The sequence below is a fragment of the Tenrec ecaudatus genome, chromosome 1 (genome assembly GCF_050624435.1).
Source record: "Tenrec ecaudatus isolate mTenEca1 chromosome 1, mTenEca1.hap1, whole genome shotgun sequence".
Classification (NCBI taxonomy): domain Eukaryota; kingdom Metazoa; phylum Chordata; class Mammalia; order Afrosoricida; family Tenrecidae; genus Tenrec; species Tenrec ecaudatus.
The window spans coordinates 171,946,300-171,970,139 of NC_134530.1; the positions used below are offsets into that span (position 1 = coordinate 171,946,300).

The window sequence follows — 23,840 nt, forward strand, 5'->3', positions numbered from 1 at the left end:
GTGCCCAGCTATCAAAAGACATAGTGTCTGGCACCTTAAAGGCTTGAAGATAAACAAGCAGCCATCTAGCTGAGAAGAAACAAAATCTACATAGAAGCACACCATATTGTGTGATCATGAAGTATCGATGGGATCAGGTACCAGGCATCAAAGACCCAAAACAAAACAAACAAAAAGCATTATCAATGGAAATGAGGGGGAGGGCAGAGTGGAGACCCAAAGCCCATCAGTAGTCAATTGGACACCTCCCATCAGAATAGCCACAATGAAGAGAAGGGCCAGTCAGGGGGCAGTACAGCACCTATAAAAGACACAACCTTCCTCTAGTTCTTTAAGGCTTCCTCCCCTGCCCCCAACTACCATGACCCCCATTCTATCATACTATTGGTACAGATAAGAGCTCGAACCACAGGGAATCCAGAACAGATAAACTCCTCAGGACCAGTAAGAGGAGCAACAATCCTAGGAGGGTAAGGGGAGTAAGAGGGAACTGATCACAATGATCGACGTATGGCCCCCATCCCAGGGGGACTGACAGCAGAAAAGTGGGTGAAATGAGATGGCAGCTGATATAAGCATGAACAAAAAAAGAATTTATAAATTATCAAGGGGGCATGGGAAGTGGAGCTGATGCCAGGGGCTCAAGCAGAAAGAAAATGTTTTGAAAAAGACGACGACAACATATGTAAAGATGTGTTTGACAAAATGGATATATGTATGGAATGTGATAAGATCTGTAAGAGCCCCCAATAAAATAAAATAAAAAATTTTTAAAGGCTAGGCTATAACTCTTTATGGGAGTAGAAAGCCTAATCTTTCTTCCTTAGAAATTAAAGGTGAGCAAGGTAACTGAGAGGAATTACTGAAACCAGAATGAAGGCTGAACATGGTAGTGGGACAGGAGGAAAGCATAAGGAAATAGAGGAAAGGAGTAGGAGGCAAAGGGCACACATAGAAGCCTACATACATACAGACATGTACATGTGTAAATATATTTATGATTATGGGAGAAATAGACCTAGGTGCATATATTTATAGGTTCAGTAGTAGGGTAGCAGGTGGACATTGGGCCTCCTCGTGCACACTCCCTCAATGCGATAGCACCTTGCTCAGCTAAACGATCATTTCATGATACCCACCTTCCCGACATGATCGCTGAAGACAGGCGTGTGCATAAACAAACATGGTGAAGAAAGCTGATAGTGCCCGGCTATCAAATGATATAGCGTCTGGGGTCTTAAAGGCTTGAAGACAGACAGGCAGCCATGTAGCTCAGAAGCAACAAAGCCCACAGAGAAGAAGCACACAAGCTTAAGTGAACACGAGGTGTTGAAGGGATCAGGTAGCAGACACCAAATAACAAATACCATCATTGTGTGATCACCTTCCCCACATGAACACTGCAGACAAATGTGTGCATAAGTAAGTGTGGTGAAGAAGGCTGATGGTGCCCGGCTATTGAGAGATATAGCGTCTGGGGACTTAAAGGCTTGAAAGCAAACAAGCGGCCATCTAGCCCAGAAGCAACAAAGCCCACATGGAAGCAGCACACCAACATGTGTGATCATGAAGGGCCGAGAGGACCAGATTTCAAGCAACAAAGGCGGGGGGAGGGGGAATCATATCATTGTGAATGAGGGGAGCGCATGATGGGGACCCAATGCCCATCTGTGGACAACTGAACATCCCTTGCAGAGGGGTAGTGTGGAGGAGACGAGTCACTCAGGGTTCAGTGTAGCAATAATGAAACTCACAACCTTCCTCTAGTTCTTAAACGCTTCCTCCCCTCCAACTATCATGATCCCAATTCTACCTTGCAAACCTGGTTAGACCGGAGGATACCCAGCGGTGCAGATGGCATCTGGAAACATAGGGAATCTAGGACAGATGAACCCCTCAGGACCAATGGTGAGAGTGGCAATACCTGGAGGGAAGTGGGGGTAGAAAGGGGGAATCGATCTTGGGGAGCTACATATGGCCTCCTCACTGGGGGATAGGCAACAGGAAAGTGGGTGAAGGGAGAGGCCAGGCAGTGTAAGATAAAGTAATAATTTATAAATTATTAAGGGTTCATGAGGGAGGGGGGAACAGGGAGAGAGGGGAATGGAAAAAAGGAAAATGAGCTGATTCCAGGAACTCAAACGGAAGGTGAATTTTGAGAATGATGAGGGCAACGAATGTATAAGCGTGCTTTACACAATTGATGTATGTATGGATTGTGGTAAGAGTTGTATGAGCCCCAATATAATGATTTTTTTTAAAAAAAGAAGAAATTAAAGGCACTATTAAATACTCAGGATATTCCAGAGTTATCTTAGGAACCAAAGACAAGGGCCAAATTACTACAGACAAAGTAATTCTTTGTTCCAAAGACTGATCCACTGTAGGTCACCCTCAACTTCCCCTTTGGCTTCAAGGACTCTTCATGTCCCTGGTCCTACCTTTCTAGACACATTTGTTCTCATTTCCAGACATCCTCTCTTCAATGGAAAAGGACTTCTGTCCATGGTGCTTCTCTCGCCACAATTTCAAATGATATTCTTAGCCAGTTCTATGATTTCAACTATTGCTTTGATGCTAATTGCATGCAAACCCAGGCTTTCTCATAATTCTAGACCCACATTTACAACTTAGAGGAAGGTTTGGATTCAAACAGAAAGTGGCTTCAAAGTCTGACCATGAGCAAGTTTCTTAACCAATAAAATACAGAAAATAATCTGTTTTATAGGATGTTGTAAGAATTAATTATATCAAAGGCAATACAACAACATCATCAAATAGTAGTTGCTATTACTACAGATCATCTCCAAAGTGTCCTATCAAATCTGTTGTTCTTGAGTCAATTCTAATTCACAGCCGTGCTGACAGAGCAGAATTTTCCAAAGCTCCAATCTGCTGAAAGCAGACTGCCACAACCACTGTACCACCAGGGCTCCTGAATGTGCTATGGACCCCTTGAACTCAGTAGGCGCAAAGCTAAACTGGTTATCTTTCACTTGTCCTCTTCTTGTCTACCTTTTTCCCATTAATGACACCACTCCAGCCCTCCAGCTAAGAAACCCTGAACACACCCTCATCCCATCAACTGCCAATTTTCCTGCGCCTACCTCAGCAACTTTTGTTGGGCTCACTGACATCAGCCTAGTTAGTGCAGGCCTTCATCACCACTTGTCTGAACTACTGCAATAATCTTCTAAATGAGGTCCTATTTTTGGACTCTCCAAATGCATCCTACACACCGCTGATACTTCTTGGCTGACATAGGAAAATGTTCATGATATTATTGTGCATGAACATTTTAAAACACACTGCATAATCTTGATTTTGTAAAAGAAACTAGGTAAATATGTAAAATACTCATGCCCTTCCTCCCCTCCACATACATACATACATACAAAAACATTAAGTGGAAAAAGGAGGATGCTCAAAAGATATATGCAAACTGCTAACAGTTATCTCCAGATAGTAGGTTTACGGACAATTTTTCTTCTCTGTGCTTTTTCATATCCTTGCTATTTTCTACAATCAACTTGTATTGTTTTACTTTATAGTATAGCACGGCTTATGTTAAAAAGGTCTCAAATTCTTTGTCATGCACACCAAGTCCTCTGAGATCCTACCCCAACTGTCTTCCTCAGCTTTCAAGACCCCATCTTTCATCTTTATACCTAGGCCTTGGCTGAACGAATTCGTCACTGTCCTTCGACATTTACCCTACTCTTTTCTTCATTCTCTGATCTCTGTTGCCACCTGTTCACATCTGTCCAGTCCTTTAAGGCCCAGCTCAAGTATCTCTACTATGATTATGGTGTAAGTATAAAAATAGGTTTAAAGTCCCTCAGTTAAAAGCCATGCTCTTCGAGTTACTGGCCTTAGGTTAAGTTCATGAAAGCCTCAGAGACCTAAGTGCCATCTCCCAAAAAAGACAGCACAACCTACTTCAAATTATTGAATTAAACAACTACACAGGTAAAATAACCAAACATAAAATAAGTGTCAGACCAATGGGTTACTTCCTTCTGTCTTGTCTACAGGCCCTGTAGATGGCAGTGGGAGCAAATCTGACTTTTGATCACTGTTCTCTCTGGAACAGAGGCCAGAGAATGTCAACAAGGGAGCAGCCTCAAACTCCACATCACAATGCCTTCATTTCCTCTGAGAGCTGCTCTTTCTCCATGAGCCCTTCAGGGCTGGCTCCACCAGTGTTCTTCTTTCCTCACTTTCTGAGCTTACCCCGGATGATTTCATCCACAACCAAGGTTTTGTCTCCTCCTCGTAAGCTCCTGATTCTCTCTGAAACTCACTGGAAGTAAGGTTGGCGAGACTTCCTCTCACACACTTTGGGTATGTTATCAGTCCCTAAAGGAGGACATCATGCTTAGGAAAGGGTCAGCAAAAGGAACACCTTCAATGGATTGACACAGTGGCGGTGTCCTCACCAGGCAGTGTTTTGTTCTGTTCTACATAGGCTTACTGTGAGCCAGAGGCTTGAGATCCAAGGCACCCACTGACGACAACTCATCTTTCTCCCCAAATATGTTCCTCTTCCTATATTCCCTATGGAACCATCGATCCACCAAAGACAAAGACCTGAGAGATTCCTCCTTCATTCCTTTTATTCCACACTCTTGCCATCTATCTCCAAGTTTAAATCCATCTACTCCCTAATGATGCCACAGAGTTTCATACCTTAGTGTCTTATTCCCTCTATCTAGAAAACTTACCACCTGCTTCTTTAACAAGATTTCTCTCATCCTTTAAAAATGAGCTGAACACTAAAATACCTAGCATTTACCGAGTACAGACTAGTTCCAGTCACTGTACGCAAACACTTCACGTGTACGGTCTTTCCTAGTTCTCAAAAAGTGATGTCTTAGAGCATGGAAGGATTCAAAAAGCCTGTAGGAAAAAAATCCCATTAACTTTCAGTTCCATTTTTTATCTTACAAAAGATAAAAAGAAAGAAAAGGGAGCTGAGAGAAAAAACCCAGGACTACCAAAAAAGAGCTAGAAGCAGAATATGTACCTAGGTCCTTGCACTGGAACCTTCTCGGTCCAGGGAAGACTGATGCCAAGACACACCGAGATCCCCAAAGAATGTTGGGCCTACAGATACTAAAAGGCAACAAGGATCTTGCCCCTAAACAGTGCACCAACACAGAGAGAAAGCCTGCCCCTGGAGCTGGTGCCTGGATTCAGACTTCTAGCCTCCTAAACTGTGAGAGAATAAATATGTTTGTTAGTCACCCACTAGATAAGGAAGATAGGTCCCCAGCCCTCACGCCTGGTGATTCAGTCTCTCAAGGTGTTAGGTCATGGCTAAGAAGTTTGCATTAACTTTGCCCCCACATGCTCTATTATATACCTGGATATATATGTACAGCTCATACAAATACATATGCAGAAACATCCTCTGCCAAACCTACATATGCTCGTGAAAGTACTCCCACATGCCATCCCTCACCTCTTCAGCTGACAGATCTACCTATGGATTCACTTGTACATGTGTTTGTTACTGTGACTGTAGGATTGTGTATGCAGTGATAGCAGTTCCCCTTATTGCCTTTGACTCTTATGTACTTCCCAATCTCCCTTTGCCTAGTCATGCCGTGCTGACCTCCCCCTTATTTGTCTACTGCCTTTCCTTTCACCCAAGTTAATACATGTCTACTATCTAGTTTGTGATCTTCCATCCCTGGTAACTATCAAAGAATGTTTCTATGTGTGAACTTTTTCTTGACTTTTTATAATATTGGTCTCAAGACTTTTTAATATTTGACTTCTTCCACTGAGCATAATGCCCTCAGATTCATCCATATTGTGATAATGTCCTCCAGGTTCATCCATGTTGTGAGGTGTTTCACGGATTCATTAATACACTGTAATATCGTGTAGTATTCCGCTGTGTGGATCCCATTAGCGCTTGCTAAGGTAGCTGTCACTCCTTCAGGGGTGACTGTGTGGCACACTAAAAATCTTTGTTTGGTTTATGAGTATGCTGAGCTACTTGAAGACAAGAGTATGGTATTTCAATTTTCGGTTTCCCTGTACCCAGCAGAGTGCCTGACACATGGGAGACCCTTAAAAAGCTTGAGGTTCCTTCTCCTCTTCCTTCCTCCCACCCCACCGGGAAGTCAGTAACTACCTCTTCCCTCTCCTCCCCCAAGTCCCGTAACTCTTTCTTTCTCTCTGAAGACACTTGTCTTATGATTCATGTCAGTATTGTGTTTTATTTTCCTTACCGGGCTATGAATTTTTTTTATGCAAGGAATCTTTGCCTCTAATAATTGCTCAACAGATAACTTATGAGCTTGGAATTACAGCAGCTAAGCTTAAATGCAACCAGACAACACGTGATTACTCATTCTGAATTTGTACCCTGCCGTTTAACTCTGTTTTTATTTCTACTGTGCAGGTTTCTTACCATCGCGATCAAACACTTGCCACACACCACGGTTTTCCATGCCACAAAGGCCTAATACATTTAGCAAGCGTTTCTGATGCCAGGCACTAGGAAAAACGCAAACTTGGATCCGGAAAGGGGTACTGGTCTCCCAAGAACTTCAGTCTAATAAGGGGTCCCAATTCTAATAATAATGAACACTAGACTGTTGGCGTGTGTGCGTCACGTGGCCCTGCAGAGTGACAGCAATTACCAACGTGGTTCCAGAGTCACGTAAAACACTACACCAGCAGCCTGTGGTCCAATCCGCCGAGATTCCTAACGAACTGTGCCACCCAGCCAAATCGTTGGGGAATGCGGAGAGTGACGTCCCATCTTCCCCCGAGACGTGTGCATCCTCCCAGGCCCTGTGTTCCGGGGCTTTCCGCCCTCCCGCGGTCACCCTGCACCCCAGCGGAGCGTGGTCCTCACCTACCCACCCGCGCCCTCTCGGCCGCCTTTGGGCCGCCTTTGCCGAGGACCTCCCTTCTCTAGGGGGCCCTGCGAGTGTGCAAGTGAAGTAAAGGCCTGCCCGCCTCACAGGGCCCCCTCAGCGCACCCACTCCGGAGCCAGGCGCCGTTGCGCTCCTGGCGTTCTCCGCGTCTCACCTGCTCCGCCGACACCGCCCCCTTCCCCGCACCGCTACCGCTGCTCTTGCCGGCGCGACCGCTGCTCTCCGCCATCTTCGCCGCCTGCTGGGCTTCCGGCCGGCGCAGCCCAGCCCGCCGTGCGTCACGTCCGGTCTCGGAGTCTCCGCCCACTCGCCTCTCCGCTCCTCGGGCCGCCGGCCGCGCTTTGGTTCCGACCCGGTGAATGCTTCCCGCTGAACCTTATGTAGGACCCCCGCCCCGTTCTGCCGGCCGCGGCGATTGCACCCGCGGTGCTAACTGGTGCTCTAACGCTGCACCGGGGAGGGGCGCGGAAGGACAGGTGGACTGGAGGGAGGGGCACGAGTTGGGGTTTGGGGGCGGGGGTGTGGGAAGGTGAGCTTGAAGGATCTCGGAGTGAGGAAGGGAATCAAAGCTGTGCAGTTGCAGAAACCTGGCAAACTTCCCGTAGGTGACTTTTGAACTGCGGAAAAGTTTGCGAGGAAAAGAGCTTTAATATAATGTGCGATCACAGTAAATCGAGGTAGCCTGGTGCCCAGCAGCGCTCTCCCCCCTTTGTGATCTTTTCCTGTAGCCCACAATTATTTAGAGTGCGTTTGTCTTTACCGGGAGGGCCCTGACAGCCTCACGGTATGAAGGAGAAATTCGAGAATTCTAGAAATGTATTGTTTTTCAAGGCGGCTGGTGTACCGATTTCTCCCCTTCCTCAGGCTGAGATTCACCATCAGGCCTTGTCACCAGCTCCTGCCCCTCCTATGCACTGGACTCCCGATACCTCAACGCTCAATAGCTGGTGCTCAGTCCAGGTAACATGTTATGTTCTTATTGCCTGGCACATAGTACTCAGTGAATGTTTAACTGGATGCATAGTGGGAGACACGGGTGCCAACTATCCACTCAATTGGCAAGCCCATTAGGACTGGATCACTCACTGTACCTGGTAAGAGCAGAATAGGAAGTCCAGCCTTCCTGCCGCCACACTTAACCCCTTAGATTCTTTCCACCTGGACTGGAACATCTGAAAATCCTGTGTGCTCTCCGCAGGCCCAGAGCCATGGCCATCTCCTCTTCTTCCTGGGAACTGCCCCTGGTGGCTGTGTGCCAGGTAACATCAACACCAGATAAACAGCAGAACTTTGAAACATGTTCTGAACTGATTCGAGAAGCTGCCAGGCTGGGCGCCTGCCTGGCTTTTCTGCCAGAGGCATTTGACTTCATAGCAAGGGACACTATGGAGACTCTGCACCTGTCTGAGCCGCTGAGTGGGAACCTTTTGGAAAAATACACCCAGCTTGCCAGGTATAAGGGGGGAAAGGACAGATTGAGGCTGTTGGGCAGTGTCCCTGAATTGCCAGATAGGACAGAGCCTTGAGAAGGGTTGTCAGTGTCCTCTCCCCCCCCACCCCCCAGGGAAAGTGGACTCTGGCTGTCCTTGGGTGGCTTCCATGAGCGTGGCCAAGACTGGGAACAGACCCAGAAAATCTACAATTGTCATGTGCTTCTGAACAACGAGGGTGAGACTTCACAACCCTTCAGCCTGCCTCTTCTCAGGCTTTTTCTACCTAAGCTTAGACCTCTGAAATTCTGTCTCAATTCTTATTTCCTTGGCCCAGGTTTTAAGGAGTGTTTGTACTTCTATGTCTACTCTACCTACCATCTCCTTAGAGATGGGGAGGTGAGAAGCTGGGCTTCTAGAGCACCAACCCTACTAATCCTCCCTCCTCCTCTAGGGTCAATAGTGGCCGCTTATAGGAAGACACATCTGTGTGATGTAGAGATTCCAGGGCAGGGACCCATGCACGAGAGCAACTCTACCATGCCTGGGCCCCGCCTTGAGTCACCTGTCAACACACCAGCTGGCAAGGTAGGAATTGAGAGAGAATGAGGGTGAAAAATGCAAGAGGGAGGGAGGAGAGGAATGCTTTTCAAAGTGGTGGTAGACGACAGGAAGCCCCAAAAGGTGCAGCGGCCAAGTTATAACTAGATGCTGTGACAAACAGATTTTTTTTTCTTTTTCCAATTATTCCAGATCGGTCTAGCTATCTGCTATGACATGCGGTTCCCTGAACTCTCCCTGACATTGGCTCAGGCTGGAGCAGAAATACTTACCTACCCTTCAGCTTTTGGATCTGTTACAGGCCCCGCTCACTGGGAGGTAAGAGGACACCTTCCAAACCCAAGGAAGGACCTTCTCTTAACCTCATTCTCCTCCCTTGGCCCTACTAGTTGGCAGATTTTTCTTCCCTTTTGAAGTTCATTCTGTAGACTGTTGCCTAGCCTTCATCTGGTACTTTCTCTTTCCTAGGCAATTGTTAAGAGCGGCCACAATGGGTAGATTGCCTTTTTGGCCTGTGACATTCACCTCCTCTTACTTTCTCACTGGCTGCTACGTGTAGTTCAGTGAACACACATCTGCTCATCCTCCAGGTGTTGCTGAGGGCCCGTGCCATTGAAACCCAGTGCTATGTCGTGGCAGCAGCACAGTGTGGCCGCCATCATGAAAAGAGAGCAAGTTATGGCCACAGCATGGTGGTGGATCCTTGGGGTACTGTGGTGGCCCACTGCTCTGATGGACCGGGCCTCTGCCTTGCCCGAATTGACCTCAACCATCTTCGACAGTTACGCCAACACCTGCCTGTGTTCCAGCACCGCAGGCCTGACCTCTATGGCAACCTGGGTCACCCACTATCCTAAACTTTTGGACTTCTGTGAGTTGAGAACCACACCCCCCCCCACTCCCCAATGTGAGCTGGTATCACTGCCAATCTATGGGACACAGTTCCCCTCATTTGAACAACCTCGACTCTTGATGGATGGGACACAGACTCAGCTTTCTGGAAAAGAAGAAACTTTCACCTGAGTTCAGATTTCCATTTCAGAAAGGTGGCATTTTATAGTCACTGTTTATTTCATGAAAACTGAAGTTATGTTGAGGGCTGAGTATCACTGGCACTGAAAAAAGCAAACAAAAAATAATCATCCTGTGTTTGGATGTCTCCGGTGGGAGTTGGAAAGGATGGTGGTATTATGCCAACTGGACTGCTCTCTAGTTCTAGGCCTCCTGGCTTACTCAACAGACCTCCGGACCCAAATCAAAGTGCAACACTCAGTGCATGTCCCAGTTCCATTCCCGACCTGGGAGACAGTAGAGATGGGGAAGGTAAAAGAGGAAAGGTGCTGATACTTAGTTACTTCACTTCCACCTCTGAGGCCCTTTGCCCAAGTCATAAGAAAGCAAAGGGGAAAGGGCTGCAGGGTACTTCAGTTTATTTTCACTTGAACATGGAAGGAAAGTGCCACACTCCCCCTTCCCCTTTTAAGGGGGAGTGTATTTCAATCAGCCATCTCTTCACCATCCATGTATGTGCGTACAGAGACACACATCAGTTACAGTTGGAATGAGTGACGAGGCTGACCCAGTCCTCTCACCTACTGCTTGCTCCCTTGAAGAGAGATGCCAAGGGAGAGAGGAGGAGGAGCCATCCCAGGCAGAGGTTTCAAGCCATGGACTGGGGGAAAAGAGGCAGAGAGGAGCAGCACCAGAGGCCAGGAGAGACTGGAAAGGGCCACAGCTTGTTTTTTAAAAATTCTGTAATTTGGGAGAGGGTGGTGATGAATTTCCAAAGCACACTTCAGAGTCTCACCTGCCACATAATTCCCTTACTCACAGCCCTTTGGTTTGTCAAATAAAATTTAAGAGCCCTCAATCAAGCCAGAGTATTGATAACCCCTCAGCGCACCCCCAAACAATGTTCACTTCAATCCCTTATGAAGACTCTGCTTCTCCCTAAGCATTGTCTTCCAGCTCAGTGGTAAGGTGCTGTAGACTCACTGGGCTGAGTGGAAAGGGAAACAAAGGGAAAGCCCAGGCACATGGTGCAGGGAGGGGTAAGGGACACCACTTCCACTTTTCTTCGTCTTTTCCTTAAAATAAAAAAGGGAGGTCAGGGGATGTGATTGAAAGGGTAGGGAACAAACCCCAGAACAGTATGTAAGCTTCAGAGGTGGGTGGAGGGAACAGTCCCCCGAGGGGAGATGAGGGAAAGGTCAGGGCAATGCTTGCAGCATCAAGTTCCTCAGAAGTTTCTGTCGGCCCAGCTCATAGTCCTCCTCATCTACATTCACCAGCAGCTTGATGGCTTCGTGGCCCACAGCCTGCTTGAGGGAGTCTGTGATAAAGACACCTTTAAGTGCCTCGAGTAAGGAACCATTGATGTAGTCGCGCCAGAATGCGTCGAGGTAGGTGAGCTCAGAGAACTTGATGTCACAGATGATGGAGCCCAGGTCCCGGGATTTGAGGATGGTGTTGGCCTGGTTAAAGCGCTCAAACTGGCGCTCAAGCGGGTCCTGCTTGTTGGAGAAGACATTGCCTTGTAGAGCAGTCTCGTGCTGGCAGTATTCAGCCCGAACCCGCAGTCTGATGTCTATGGGGAAAAGAGAAGAGGTTACAAGGGAAGTTTGAAAGACGGAAACAAACAGAAGAGTAGCAACCAAAGAACATCACCTGACAAGCTTTTCTACCTCTCCTTCAGGACCAGTTCGTTGTCTATTTACTTCCGAAAGTCTGGCTGAATGTAGAAAGTTCCCTTAGGTGGGACACACTTAGGTCATAACCACCAAAGTAAGCCTTCTACCAGATAGCAGACACTGCCCAGGGTCCTCAAAGTTCTTTATATTTTCCCCTCAAGTCTGCTATTCCCCTGAAACCCATGAACTTGCTCCTCACCACATGTCTGCTTTTCCTTGGGATCGGATGTCACTGACTTCCGGCGTTTTCGCTGGCTCCCATGTGTGGCTCTCCCTCGGGCTGGCCGTTTGCTACACATCTGGGGGCCTGGCGTGGGGCAGCACACCACAGGATAGTGGGGAGGCACTGACCGGAGGGGAAAAGAGAAGAAAAGATAATAAAGTAAAAGCATTAAATCAGAAAGGAATCATTTACACTGAGCACTAAAAGCAGTATCAGTAATGCGGCCTGACGGGGGGAGGACAGTGGACGGTGAGTTATGGGACCTGTGGGAACCATTTACCCCTCACTTGATTTCTGTGGCACTACATATTGGGGGGAGTATCCTGTCACTTAAGTTAGCAAAGCTGAGAAAGTGAGAGGATTAATATCCTCTTAATGATGGAAATTAAGGGGAATTAACATCTCACCTGTTTTGGGGGGCTGGGGAGGCCTCGGTTCTGGATCACTGAGGGCTCTGGGGGTCATATAGCGAATTGACGTCTCCTCCAGATACTTGTCTACAAGATCGGGGCACACTGTGGGGGTATGGGGAGTCATTCAGGAAAAGATACATTCCTCCCTCCTCCCAATCCGTCCCTCCACTGGGGCTTATAACCTCTTCTAGGTCCTCCCCAGGGTCAATGCCTCCTCCCCTGCGCTCCTATGCTACTCCTTCCTAGCCACCCTCAAGTCTCCCCAATTCCAGTGTCCAGGCCCCAATGCACCCTCACCAGCCCGCCTCCTCTTGAGGGTGACGTAGGGCAGCAGGTCATGACGAGTGATGATGCGTAGCAGCTGCAGCACCTGGCGAAAGTTACTCTCATCACAGCGGCCCTGGCGCTCCAGCGCCAGTAAGAAGTCACGTCCATTTCGAATGAGGCCGCGTTCGTGGTCATCAATGACATCAACAAAGAGGAAGGAAAGAACGCGCACATCTCTGTGTGTCAGGTGGGTGCCCACGATGTCAAACATGCGGTGCAGGCTGTACAGCCCATGCTCCTGCTCACCATGCTCTTCTGGCCACACCTGACTAGCCTGCCGTTTTAGGCCCGTCATGCTGGGGGCTCAGGTGTGCACAGCTTTCCAGAATCCCTGCTCAGCAGCTGCAATCCTTACTGTGCTGTAAAGATAGGAAAAGAACCTGTGAGCCACTTAATAGAAGGAACCAGTCAGTCATGCCCTTGTTTCCAGAGTCCAACGCAATGCCTAGCATAGTGTAATGCTACAGGTGTTTATTGAAAACACACAATTGTGAGAGCTCCTCTCTTCCTGTCCACACTCAGCAGATGATGCCCCAAAAGTCTAGACTCTGCTGGGCTCAGATAATAGAGTCATGTTCCCTAAATGAGAACGTTGGATACAACTTTAGTGCTCTAAATTCAGCAAAAGTTGCTAATGGATATAAGCCCAAGTATTCCTCCCGATGCCAAAACAAATTGCTGTTGGTTCCTTGAGAAGTATCCTTTGTACCCATCACCTTAAAGGAAGCAAGACCTCAGTAAATTCACTCAAATATGGAAGCTGCATATGCTTTTTGTTGTGTGTCATCAAGATGCTCCTCAGAGCCCTTTTAGGACAAAGCAGAACTAACTGTCCCGTAGGGCTTCCTAGCCTGTACTCTCTACCAGGACAGACTGCCAGATCTTTTCTCCTTTGCATCCACTGGGAAGTTCAAATGACCGACCAATCAGCTAGGAGCCAAGCGTTTAACCACTGCACCACCAGGGCTCCTTAGCATGCACCTTAGGGACTCACAACAGGGAAAATGAAAACCTTTAGGTTCAGAACTAGGTTCAATTCTGACTAGCTCTAACAGCTGTTTATCTGTGTGACCAGAAATAAGTCACTTACCCCCAAAGCCTTAGTGCTGTGTTTATCTGAAACAGCACCCCCCCACCTAAAGAATAGGGATGAAAGATACTTCTCAAGAGTCAAGAATCAAATGAGTATATGTAAAATCAGTTTGTAAACTAAAAAGACTTGTATACACAGTTATCAAAGAGATTTCTGAAGCCCCTTCATCTAAGGATCCTTAGCCTCTGCAGCCCAGACATATCCTTCCACAAACCTATTCTCGTTTTACTAGAATCTAACCAAATGCAGCCACGTAACTGCTTAGTAAGATCTAGTCAACGACAATCACTAACCGTGTGGGGCTTAAGTAAAGAATACGCGTGAAGCCCCTATGGTGTGCATTCTCCCATGCTGCTAGTTCTTTTGCTTTTTCTTGCTTGTAGTTCTTCCTTAATGTCCACAACACTGGATATACCACCTTCTAGGAGTCTTGGTGATGCTGTTGAGGTAAGCATTGACTGCTAACCACCGTCAGTGGTTAAAAGCCACCTACCCACTCCTTAGGAGAAAGTCGAGGCTATCTGCTCCCATGGAGTCCTAGTGGCATAATAATTATGCATTGGGCTGTGGTCTGCAAGGTCAGCTGTTCAAAACCACCAGCATCGCCATGGGAGAAAGACAGGACTTTCTACTCCTGCAAAAGTTATATCCACTACTCTGTTCCACAGGGTCACTATGAATTCACATTGACTCAATGGCAGTGAGTACGTGATCTGTTCCTATAAAGATTTACAGCCATGGAATCAGTTTGATGGCTGTAAGTTAGTTTGATTAGCCTTTCCTCTTGTTTGCCATTTACTAATCTCCGGTCAAAGACAAATTACAGCCTTGTATTTTGGCATTTGGTTCACAAAGTTCCTCTATTCAATACTGCTGTCAATGACCCAGCAGCCAGGAGCCAATCCTCATCACGTCCAGCCACCTTTCACCTCTACACTAGCCACTCGTACCTATTACCTTGCCAGAGAGTAGCACCCAACATCGTTCCACTATCGGACCACAACCTCCAGTAAGCCAGTTACAAATTTCTGTTGGTGCTCTCAAAGACTTATTAAATCTTCCCCATCTTTCTACCTTCACTTCCACTGGCCCGGTTCATGTCCTAAAAACCTATCACCTGGACAACTGCAACAGCCTCTCTAAGGGCTCTCTATACCACAAATTGTAACCCATTTAATTCCACCCCCCATATCTAGTTGAGTTAGCTAACTAAAATATAAAACTGACCCTATGATTTTCCTGCTTAACACCTGCTTACAAGCCCCCTCCTTACCTATATAAACACTCCAAAGTCCTTAAATAAGACAGGCACTAAGTCTTGTAAGATCAGGCCCTGCCTACCTCTTCTGCTTCACAACTTGCCATCAAACCAAACCCAGTGCCACTGATTGGGTCTCAGCTCATCCTGACTACAGGACAGAGCCGAAGTGATCCATAGGGCTTCCAAGGCTGACACCTTGATTAAAGTAGACTGACACAGCTTTCCCATTTGGAAGGTGAACTAATGACCTGTCAGTAGTTCAGCTTTGACTGATGTACTCCCAGGGCTCATTTCCACCCAACACGCTCTACTTTTTATTCCTTAATGTGATCAGTTTGTCTGTACCTTTCTCAATACCTTTCTTCAGACTATTCCTTTTACCAAAATGCCCCCCTCCCTTCCATACTTCACCACCCTTTCTTGGATGACTAACTCCTACTCAATGCTTTAAGAATCGCCCACATGCCATTTTCAAAATGTGTTCTCTACACTCCCACACTGAGGTAAGGAGTTCCCAGGCTCCTATGGAATCCATATTCCCTTTGAAGACGCTACCAAGATGTACTGAAACTACTGGTACGTGTGCACTTACTGCTCAGTTAGGCTTGTGCTACTCGTGGAGCGAGACTGAGTCATTTTCTTCTTGATATCCCGAGTGCCTAGCAATGAATAGCCCTGTTGTTGAATTAAACTAATCTCTTAAGATATCAGTCCAGGGCTGGGGTAGGAAAGAAACCCGGAAGCCCTAAACCATAAAGAAACCTGTAAGAAAGATGAAGGAAGAACTGGCTTTGGAGAAGACTCGAGCGCTGGAAAAGTGATTCCCAGATGCCCGCGGGCAGCTCAAGTCCACCAAGCCCCCAAGAACACGAGTGAAAAGACAGTCTTCAGCAGCACAGCAAGTAGCAGTGTCACACCTCAGTGCTTGCAGCTCAGATGCTAGCTCTTCCTCTTCATCGTCAGCATCTTCAGACTCCAGTGATTCAGACTCAGGCTAAGGGGCTAGGCTAGAATGGGGCAGGAGGCTCCGCAGGACCAGACCCCTAGATCACCTGCCTTTCCCCTTTCCTCCACCCCTCGGTTGTGACATTTCCTTATCTCACCCTCCACTTCAGGAGAGCTGGATCTGTGGCGGGGAAGGATGCAGGGACATTTACTGAAGGAAGGACATATGGTCAAAAGATTCTGCATTCCCAGCCAGTGGGAGTGACCTCTTGGGAATGGTCATAAAGCCCCCACTGAAGTGGATAGAGCCAGGGGTACAGGGTGAGAGTGGGCAAAGGCCCTGAAACAGTGTTACCCAAGGTCATCACTGTCCTGTGTTGAGGTTGGTTGCTTTAATTTATTTTAAGCTAGGGATGAGGCTATCCCCCCAGCCTCACCCAGGGAGAGAAGGGGAGGTTTTGTGGATTTTTTTAACATTGACTTTTCTTTTCTACTTTCTGTTTCCCCTTCCTCCTATATTTGGGACGCCTGGGGTTTCGACCATCACCTCCCCATTTGGTTCTCTTGAACTGTCTTTTTTCCTTGTCTGTTGATTCTAACTTGTAAATAAAGAAAATATTGTTTTTATTAAAAAAAGAGATCACTCCAAACAACCCAAATTAAAAACAAACTCCCCGTAAGTCCAAGAGAAGGGCTCCATTAAAAACGCACACAATGACAAAATAATAATTTATAAATTATCAAGGGTTCATGAAGGAGGGGGGAGTGGGGAAGGAGGGGAAAAATGAGGACCTGATGCCAGAGGCTTAAGTGGAGAACAAATGTTTTGAGAATGATGAGGATAACGAATGTACAAATGTGCTTTACACAATTGATTTATGTATGGATTATGATAAGAGTTGTATGAGCCCCTAATAAAATGATTTTTTTAAATGCACATAACTCACATTACCATGCATGTAGTCTGACTAACCAGAGCCTTTCCTCCAATACATTACCACTCCATCCCAACATGCAACCTAAAAGCATCCTCATCAACAGGATAGCTTGCTCTGTGCATTTTACACACAAAGAAAAAGGCTCGGTTAAAAGAGAGAATAAAATGAAGAGCCAAGTTGATGAGGACTGACAACTGGAAGAGTAAAGAGTACACAGGGCCTTAATCTCTTCCTCAGGAAACCTACCATGGAACCAGAGAGGCTCATCCCTGTAAGTCGGGGAAGGCATACCCTTAAGGTGCAGTGAATGACTTAATGTAAGGAGGCTTTCTACTCCTGTAAAGAGTTACAGTAGCAATCCAAGCACCCAGGAGAGAATGCTATCAGCTTAACTGGTGAATACCAGTTTTCAGATGGCTCGGGAATGACCGTGAGAACTCACAATCTGTCTGTATTGAGCCGCCATTAAACTCCCTCTGACCAGAGACCAGGGATGTGACTAGCTTTGCTCTAATGCAGAGGGCGGTATTTTTGTTGTTTTCCTGTATTTTGTTTCCATGTTATTCTGCACATGCAGTCCAGGGTGGGTAGAGCTCTAGTGACTGCATTGACGGCCTCTTGAGGGTATAATGGGGACGCTAGGGGAGGTGGGGAGCCAGTGACGATGGCGCAGAGGAAAGCAAATGTTCTAAAAGGTCACTGTGGACATGACTGTACAGCTCATATTAATGTAAAAGAACTAGTGACTTGTAAGATATGTGAAATATATGCCATTAACATTGTTAGAAGTTTTTAAAATCAGAAACAAAGAAAAAGTTACAGTCTCAGAAACCCACAAGGGCAGTTCTATCCTGTCCTATGGAATCACTGTAAGTCAGAATAGTTTTGATGGCAATGAATTTGGTCTGAGCCCTAGTCTTTGGATTGGGTGAGACCCTGCAAATAAAGTACTTGTGGCCCTCATAGGAGATCAGACAGTTTGTTGACAGTGTACATAGGTACATGAAAGCAGAGGGGGGCCCACTACCAACAAGAAATGATGACAGAAAAGCTAGTCCTTTGAACTCAGGGGCCTTGAACTAAGAACCTCAACTCAAGAAAGAGATGGTGAGAGTGAGAGTAGGTAGCGCAGTAAACACTGGAAACAGCCCAAGATGGGAAGCAACAGCTGCAGAGAAATGGTGGCAGCAGAACCAGACCAGTGCAACAGAGCATGCTGCGTCTCATGGCCCGTGAAATGAGGCCGCTACCATGGGCACACTGGCTAGCCGAGCAAAAGAGCTGAGTGCCGTTGGTCCAAAGCGTACTGGCAGAGTTGGGTGCCTCTCAGCACTTACTGGCAGAGCTAAAGAGATTTGTAGCACTTGCCCAAGCAGAAACCTCACCTAGGGGCCAAGGAAGGCCTGTCTGCTGGCACAGCTGAGAAGAGGCTGTCTTGAATAATATCTGACTCACTGCCATCGAGTCGATTCCAACTCAAACCAGGCTTACAGGACAGGAAAGAACTGCCCCTGCAGATTTCCTAAACTCAAACTCTTTATTGAAGTAGAAAGCTCATCTTTCTCCTGCAGAGGAGCTCGTGGCTTCAAACTGCTGACTTTGCAGTTAGCAGCCCAACGTGGAACCCTCCTACCACCAAGCTCCTTGATCAAACCCCTGTATCCTAAAACATTCCTGATCCTGAATTATAACCTGTTACTTCCCTACTAAACCCCGTAACTGGGAATTCTGTGTGGCCGTTGTCACAAGTAATTGAACCCAACAGAGAAGTAGAGATTGCCGTGGCGGGGACAGCTTGTGTCAGAACTAGTAGAAAGATTGGAGTGAGGCGGTATGTAGGACCATCAACTCCACAAGAAGCAGGCTTGGCTTGATACTAATTCCCTCTTCCCCCTCCTGAAGTAACAGAAGGTTAGACACTCATGGGTTACTATTTTTACAACCCTGGAACCATTTAGCTCCATACCATGAGTTCTGATATATGGAAAGAAAATATAAGCTACATCTAGTTTTGAGAGCAGATGCCTCACCCAAAGCATGGAAAACAGCTGGGAAAATAGCTATTTAACTGGAGGCTAGTGTTGCTGGACTCTTCCTCTCTTATTTCACTCGCTGCTGTTGCTGGTGCAAATGGAGAGGGCTGTAGGAAAATACCTTCTTCTGCACTGCTGGCAACATGAGAAAAGCGAGCCGCTTCAGAACCCCTGCAACTTCTCAGTCCCTATCCCACCTGTTCCCTTTGGCCAGCTGCTGATTGTGAGAATCCCAGAGAAAACAGATGGGCAGGTTTCACATTCAATCAATCAGAAGAGCAGGTTGTTTCAGTGCTCCCCAATTCAGTGATCCGGCTACATCTCAGGCAACGAAGAAACATTTCCACCCCTTAACTGCCCCTAGGAAGTAAGACGAAACACAAGAAAGTACTATAATTCCAATTATGAATCAAACGATGAAATTCTACAAAAGGCTTCAGTCCCTTGAAGTTGAATTCCCTACATTTCAGGGAAAAATAAAACAACAACATTGCTGTTAAGTTCATTCCAGCTCGGAGACCCTACAAGACAGAGTAGATCAGGTCCATAGGCTTTCCAAAGCTGTAATCTCTACATCAGCAGAATGCTTCCTCTTTCTCCCACAGAGTAGCTGGTGAGTTTGAACCACTGACTTCCTGGTTAACAGATGAGCATTTACCACTATGCCAGTAGGGCTACTTAGAAAAGAAATCAACCAGCTTTAAGTCTTAGATCTTCAGCTAGACCTTTTAAAGGTTTGGAGCTTTTAGCTTAGTGGTTCTCAACAAGGGTGATTTTGTCCCATGTCCCCCCAAGGTGGGGTGGAGGGGACACACAACACTTGACAATCATGAGTCGGAATTAAATTAATGACAATAGATTTGAATTTGGTTTAGTTTGGGGAAGACATTTCTATTTTTTATTGTAATGACTTTGAGGGGTGGGAGATGGTACTGTAGAGGCCAGGGATGCTACTAAGCTCCTACAATGCACAGCAGAGGCCCCCAAAGAAAAGACTACCCCATTCAAAATGTCACTATCACTGAATATTCCAAACTTTTATCTAAGTAGAGCAAGGATCAAAAGAAGAGACAACATAGCTTGCACCCTACACCAAAAGGAATCAGTCATTTGGCTCCTCATATCCCAACCCATCATGCAACATCTAGAAGAAAAGCGAGTTAGACATAAGCTCATTTTAACTCCTAAATCCAGCTAGCACTAAGGAGTTCCATCCCATTTCAACCTCGGCTCCATCACCTGCTGTTGCCATTCAAGTTCACAGTAGGTACGGGGCTACATTCCCTTCTGCCTCATCCCAGGAGGTCTATTTTGACCTAGTTCCACCTGGATCACTGTGGGGATAAGAGAAATGCCAACCTCTGCAAGACAGATACAAAGGATCCTGCACTTATCCCATGATGCCACTATTAAAGTCCTGAAACGAAACCTGAAGCTGACCCTTCTTTTTTCATGTGGCTCATCCAACTTATACAGCTTATGCAATGATACAAAACTTTGAAATTTCCCAAGAAACTTAGAACAGGTCATTCCCAAGAACTGTCAGGAGGCTGTCAGGCAGGCTAACCGGCAGCCTGCCCCACCTAGGTTATCCGCTAGGATGTTCAGTTCACTCAGCAACACAGACAGGGTTCCAGGAATGTAACTCCAGCACTCAAAAAATGTGACTGACGTGCCCTCAAACCAAAATATACTCAACTTTCTGTGGCAGCGAGGCAAGAGAACTCGGCTTAAATTATGCAGATATCTTAGATGAAAGATCTCAGAGTAATGCGAATGTAACCCTCTAAACAGAAACGTAGAACTACTGAACCTTGGTGTCTAAAACATAGTCAAATACCCAGCAACTAGCACGCCAATAAGCAGAGTCCTGATCCTGCTGGTTCCACTTGAGATTCTAAAACTTGTTGGTCCCTCTCCAGAGTTTCCAAAGGATAATTATTGACTCTGAGAAAGTGCTACATTTTCCAGTTGTTTTGTTGCCTTAGGATGATCCATGTCAGCTAACAGCCAAGAGATGGGCTATTTATCTGAGAGGACTTCGAAAACTTGGAGAGAAAATTGAATGTCAAGATAGTAGACTAGGAGGAACCAATTACAGGGATCTACATGTAATCTCCCTGGAGGATGGACAACAGAAAAGTGGGTGAAGGGAGACGTCGGACAGTGTAAAATATAACAATAATAATTTACAAATTATCAAGGGTTCATGAGGAAGGGGTAAGCAGGGAGGGAGGAGAGAAATTAGGAGCTGATGCCAGGAGGCTTAAGTGGAGAGCAAATGTTTTGAGAATGATGAGGGCAACGAATATACAAATGTGCTTTACACAATTGATGTATGTATGGATTGTGATAAGAGTTGTATGAGCCCCCAATAAAATGATTATAAATGAATAAAAGAAAATAGAATTTTCCCACAAACTTTTTGAAGCCCCCTCCTATCTACAGGTTTTTCTCTTAATTAAGAAATCTGTAAGATTCCACTTCAAACTCTAGTCTCATCCCAACCCAGAGTTGTTCACTGTCTTTTCAGAGCCTTTAGGAGAAATTCATGTGGAAGAACTGAAAAGAGCGGTCGCTTGAAAACAACACAGACTATCTTAGAGATGCCCAGGAGAACATAGAGACCTTTTTTGCTGGTGAAACTAGGAAGACAGCAGCCAAGTGGCTGGGAGTCAGAATTACATTATCATGTTTTCAAAAGAAGAGTTCAGGACCATGGAACATCCAAAAGAAAGAATAAGCTAGGGGAAAAGCTGGAGGTTGCTTCCGCAATCCTCCAAAGGTAACATTTAGTAGACAATGTACTACATACAGTATCGTGCTCCACATGTTCTAAATGTTTCTCTCAGAACTGACCAAGAAGATTAAGATACTAACAAACCAACGCTGGGGGTTTGCCCAAGATACCTAATTTCCCTTCTCCCTTCCTCCTATCTCCAATTACCAAAAGGGACAGTAACTAACAAATCTTCTGCCTTCCACCTTCAGCTGGGAGGTGAAAATTCATTTCTCATGCCATTCCCTTTCCCGCTCGTTACTTGAAAGAAATAAAGTTCCAGACTTACCTCTGCAAGAACCTTAATTTCCCAGGTCTCTTCCTACAGCAAGCACGATTCAAATCCAGCAGCAAAACAGAAAAAATAAGGAAAGAGGGAGGAAAAAGTCAATTTTCAAGCTATGTTTTGCAACTTCAAAAGTCCAAAGAGTTAAGTCAATCTCACTTGCAAAAATACACTGACAAGCCTAAAGACAATTTGGCAAAAGAGATAATTTAAGCTAACCGAGAGACTCACATCAAACACCCCCCCCCCCCCACACCCCGGGCTCAGAAAACAACGCCAACTCCAAGAGATCCCAGTCTCAGTGACAGATGGCAAGAGAGGTCCTCAATTCAACTACTAACTACTAGAGAAGAAAAACCACTACTTTCTGAATCCTTCCTACCTTCCCCTGGATTCCTCAAGAGACCCAGCTATTTTGTTACAATATGAACATTTACATTCACCTTCCTCAGAGAGGAGTGTTTCCAGTCAAAGGTGGCACATTCTTCCCACGATCAAGCCCAAATGAATTATCCTCTAAATTCTACCTTTGCCCTTTCCCTTCCGTATCACACAGTGAGAACAAAATACTCACCGGACAGTATCCACTCACATACCCACATTTCACTAGAAAACTTTTCTCTCTACGTGGATGCTGGCCCCTCCCTCCTAGCACTAAGAACAGTAAAAGAAGGGTCTGGAAACTAAAGCACTCATTTAATTAGCCTTGCTGTCTAGAAGCTGTCCTGTTTTTTTCAGTCCACTGCCTGCCCCAGCCTTGCAGGGCCTCCAATATTGTCAAAGCAGCTTCCTCCCCCTTGCTTTCCTAATTGTCAGAAACTAGAAAAATCCTTTACTTCTTCCACACTCAATCGACACCAGCTCCCCTGCTCCCCACTCTTTTTATAAGCAGCAAAACAAGGGAGCAATAAGCTAGGGAGCTTTTGGTAAGCAAATCCAGTTGAACGTTCATCCAACCCCAATTCTTCAAACTCACATGACCATTCCCTTCTGCCCTTCCCACCCTATTAAAAGCTAAGGGCCTGACAATTAGAATTGGCTGCAACTGATGATACTTAACTCTGTCCTTCCTTTCTTTGCACAGAGGAAAGGGAACCCCCTGAGCCTCTAATCTCCGCACAGCTCCACTGTCCTGCCTCCCATCCCATTCCTCTTCCTCCCAAACTTTCCTCCCAGTCCCTCACTTTCTCCATGACTTCGTCCAGCCGACACTCTCCATTCTCCCCAAAGCTCCGTTTCCTTCCCTTTCCACCCAAATTCAACCCTCGGCTCTTCCCCTCCCCCCCAACTTAACACTTTCAAAACCTCCCCCCCAAACGTCTTGGGTCCCAGTCTCACCTTACCCATCTGCACACAGCAACCCACACTGCGGTCCTGTCCACCCTCCAGCCACCACATGCCACCAGCCCCCTTTCCCCTCAACACCCCCAGCCTCTCCGCCCCGCGCCCCTACCCCTCGCTCCGTCCGAATCGCCGCCCCACTCCCCACTCCCCACTCGGCCTCTCACACCCCTAACCCGGCGCAGCCTCGGCCCTTGTTTACGCCCCTCCGCCCGGCCCCACTGCTCCGCCACGACCCCTGCCCTCGCCCACAGTTGCCATCTCCCCCGCACGCCCCCCTCGGCCGCCCCCTCCCCCACCTCGCCGCGTCCCGTCACCTCCTCCTCGGAGGCTCTCGGCTGGACGTCGCCACCGCCTCCCCCTCCACTTGGCTTCCCCGAGCCCTTTGCGGCCCCGCCCGGCCCCGCCCCGCCCCGCTCGACTCCCCCTCCCCACTCCGGCCGCCCCGTCGCCTCACTCTCGGCTCAGGCTCTGCGCAGCCATGTTGGATCCATCCGCGCCGCTGCCCCGGGCCTGTCTCACGGCGCCGCATCCGGGCTCCAGCCGCCGCCGCCGCCGCCGCCGCCGCGGGCGTGGGGGGAGGGGGAGGGGAGGGGAGAGCCGGGCGGGGGGGCCGCGTCCTG

General features: G+C 47.1%; 3 protein-coding genes across 9 annotated transcripts in view; 1 reads left to right on the forward strand and 2 right to left on the reverse strand.

Annotated features, from left to right (window-relative positions):
• The window catches only part of PFDN2 (prefoldin subunit 2), a 26,962-nt gene extending 19,805 nt beyond the window's left edge, over positions 1-7,157 (reverse strand). Inside the window, exon 1 of the mRNA XM_075563833.1 lies at positions 7,052-7,157. Within this exon, the coding sequence (XP_075419948.1) occupies positions 7,052-7,126 (75 nt within the window). The 5' untranslated portion in view covers positions 7,127-7,157. The remainder of the gene's footprint in view (positions 1-7,051) is intronic.
• Positions 7,158-7,202: 45 nt separating this feature from the next.
• Positions 7,203-10,758, forward strand: NIT1 (nitrilase 1). 3 transcript variants are annotated; one of them, XM_075563732.1, is made up of 7 exons: positions 7,203-7,277; positions 7,762-7,857; positions 8,096-8,350; positions 8,462-8,565; positions 8,782-8,915; positions 9,081-9,206; positions 9,479-10,758. In XM_075563732.1, coding segments are annotated over exons 1-7 (984 nt in total). In that variant the 5' UTR covers positions 7,203-7,275; the 3' UTR covers positions 9,746-10,758. The 3 variants fall into 3 exon arrangements, with proteins under 3 accessions (XP_075419847.1, XP_075419855.1, XP_075419865.1); XM_075563740.1 differs by having other exon boundaries at positions 7,210-7,373; XM_075563750.1 differs by having other exon boundaries at positions 7,218-7,252.
• On the reverse strand, positions 9,919-23,805 carry DEDD (death effector domain containing). Of its 5 annotated transcripts, XM_075563788.1 has the most exons (7): positions 23,675-23,802; positions 21,880-21,912; positions 19,009-19,171; positions 12,512-12,900; positions 12,209-12,316; positions 11,778-11,924; positions 9,919-11,475 (listed from the first exon to the last, which is right to left on the reverse strand). In XM_075563788.1, exons 4-7 carry the CDS (start codon positions 12,834-12,836, stop codon positions 11,099-11,101), a joined length of 957 nt encoding a protein of 318 aa, XP_075419903.1. In that variant the 5' UTR covers positions 12,837-12,900; positions 19,009-19,171; positions 21,880-21,912; positions 23,675-23,802; the 3' UTR covers positions 9,919-11,098. The 5 variants fall into 5 exon arrangements, with proteins under 5 accessions (XP_075419903.1, XP_075419877.1, XP_075419895.1 ...); XM_075563762.1 differs by lacking the exon at positions 19,009-19,171; XM_075563780.1 differs by lacking the exons at positions 19,009-19,171; positions 23,675-23,802 and adding an exon at positions 23,535-23,595.
• Between the last annotated feature and the right edge of the window lie 35 nt (positions 23,806-23,840).